Source organism: Echinococcus granulosus (assembly GCF_000524195.1).
Source record: "Echinococcus granulosus chromosome Unknown EG_S00390, whole genome shotgun sequence".
Classification (NCBI taxonomy): Eukaryota; Metazoa; Platyhelminthes; class Cestoda; order Cyclophyllidea; family Taeniidae; genus Echinococcus; species Echinococcus granulosus.
In genome coordinates, this window is record NW_020170769.1 from 4,985 (window position 1) to 7,594 (window position 2,610).

Below are 2,610 nucleotides of genomic sequence, written 5' to 3' on the forward strand. Positions count from 1 at the left end.
TTGCAAACTTTGGATTTAATGCGCCAAATTAAAAATAACTGCCTTATACATAGATAAGTGAATATACTCGACAAAAACCATTCCTAAGAGGTTCTCATACCTACATTATGGCTGCCAATATTATGTCGAGGTGATTTGACGGTTTGGTCATCAGCACGCTTAAGTAGGCGACCCCTTTATCGTCTAGGCTTTGTGGAATAAACTTCGGCTCATACACACGCGCAATTTATGCTTTTCCACACTGCTTTCGATTATTGCGTTTTCAGAGAAGGCTTACTATGTAAGAATTGTATTTACAATAATACACTCAATACAGTTGCTCCTTGTTTACGTAAAACTTGGGGAGACAACTCAATTGTAGATTAAGTACAGCAGGATTCGATGATAGCTTATAAATAATACAGTTTAAAAGATCTAGCAACGTAGTTATTGAATTACAGCTTCTTGCAAAAATAAAACCAATATGCGATAAAAGGGGAATAGTACTAGTTCTCTAAAAACAGTTTTACTACCTTACAACATACATATCTTGTAAGCTACACCCGAGATAAATAATTTAAAACTTTGAGAATAAAGGCGTATTTGGTGACAAATTACTAAGTGCTTTTTCATATGTGTCGAATAACCTGCAGATGAATTTTTTGTTTTATAAAAATAGGTGGGCTGTGTGAGTGCTGTCAGTCAACACGGTGAGTAGTCCGTATTATTATAAACGATTTTGTTTTACTATCTACATGTAGGTGTCAAATAGAGATGAACGTGAAGGTTTGGCTATGGATCAGTGGGGCTGGCATGATTTGAAGTTTCTGTAAAGTTTGCGTTTGGCTGGTCAGATATGACCGATTTAATCAAACACTGATGCAGAGTGCGTTTTTTGCCTAAATGTTGCTTTTTGTTTTTAGCTGGCCCTGGGGATAATCAGTGTTTTCTTACTGTTACTAGAAAAGACTGCTCTTACTGGCTACCAGTTTTTGCTTTGTGGCCAAGAATATGCCTGCTGGACAGGACGAAAAGCCACCAAACTTAGTCTTTCTGCTACAAGTACAAAAAAATGCAACAGAAGAACTTGTCCGATGATCCAGCCATGACGCAATATAATTCATTACACTTTATTTTGCTCCCTAGCGCTTCACGGAATTCGAAAATGTGAATCATTTGTTAGCGGGGCGGTTGAATGCGAAGCCGCGCTTCTTGCACACCACGTAATGGAGCCTCCATCCCTCTAGTTCACTTGACAAGAAGATGCTGGCTTCGATGAAAGATGAGAATGGCCAAATGTGCGCAATTCCTGATAAAATAAGAAATAAATTCCAGCTTTGTTGTGGGGACAAACCCATTTTGGTGCGCTTTCTATTTATCTTCTTGTAGAGTGGCAAAAACCATCTTACCCATGTTTTCGGAAATGTAGATTATTGCCTTAAAACCTCAATTGTGTTTTAGAATATGCAAGTTTTTCTTTTCTCTAGGTAACTCTAATCGCTCCAAAAACAGGTCGTCAATGTTGTAACCAATATAGCTGTTCTGGAGGCAAGACGAAAAGTTATTCCTTTTAAAGACCTAATTTCCTTACTTATGGAAAAGAATCTTGCCTCCCGCTTCGTTGTTGCAATCAATAAGAAGAATTCACCTCTGCTACTCTGAAAACTGCCAAATTATGCGACATCATTCTAAAAAGTTACTGTTGTGGGTCGTTTTTCATGTTGTAACAGATGAGGGCACAAATCAGAACTTAAAGTGCAAATTGGACGCCTAAAATGAAGGACTGACGACGTGCAATCAGCTGCTCTTTGTAATGGAGCCAATACTCCAGCCGGTACTGAAAATATTAGATGTCAAGAAAAGCTTCCATGCTAAGAATGCAGGACAACGAAACAATGTCAAGAATGCTCAGCACAGCTGGATCAGCTATCCTTTGAGCGACTTATACCGCTGGATAAATTTAAATGACATGATTTCAGCTGAGCTGTGACATTTGGAGGAGCGCGATGAGTAGATCATTTGAGAGCACCTTTGACGGCTTGAGACTATAGTAACGTTTATTTTTGTAATTTGCCGTCTTCAGAAGCCATTTAAATATCTAATTGACCTACATATGCTGCAGGATTGGGTTGTCTGCCCTCTTGAGTGGCATCCGGCACGAAAATATAGGCCCTCCAATTTGGTCTTTTCCCACACTTGAGAATATGGTACCCTTTGAGGAAGTGATTTAGGTCGGTCACAATGACTCCTAGAGCATAATGGGCGTGTCTACTGATACTGTCTACTGACATTTTAAATTTCTAGCAGTCGTGATTGCGGTTGATATGCACCAGTGTGTTTAGGCGACTTTCATATAATTCGATGGCGGTTCGAAAGAACTTTTTCCTTCATACATAGGCATCAATACTAAGGATCAAATATGTCAAAGAAACACTCAACAGAAAACCTTAGACGTTATGTTACATATGGCAAACTAATGATGCTGATTTAGGCAAAACAGAAGGACTATTTTGTCCCTTGCGACGCTGTGATGGGCTTTACTCTGCCTTAGATAATCAAACTTTTCCGGCCATCTGTCAACACAGACCTGCGTAGTTTAAAATCAGCAAGTTTTTTAGCAACCACTGCTGT

General features: G+C 39.1%; 1 protein-coding gene across 1 annotated transcript; it reads left to right on the plus strand. All coding sequences in view use genetic code 11, as the record gives it.

The window, feature by feature from the left end:
• Positions 1–990: 990 nt before the first annotated feature.
• Positions 991–1,206, plus strand: EGR_11115 (hypothetical protein; the record flags this gene model as incomplete). Its single annotated transcript, XM_024500362.1, has 2 exons — positions 991–1,041; positions 1,126–1,206. 2 exons carry the CDS (start codon positions 991–993, stop codon positions 1,204–1,206), a joined length of 132 nt encoding a protein of 43 aa, XP_024345224.1.
• Between the last annotated feature and the right edge of the window lie 1,404 nt (positions 1,207–2,610).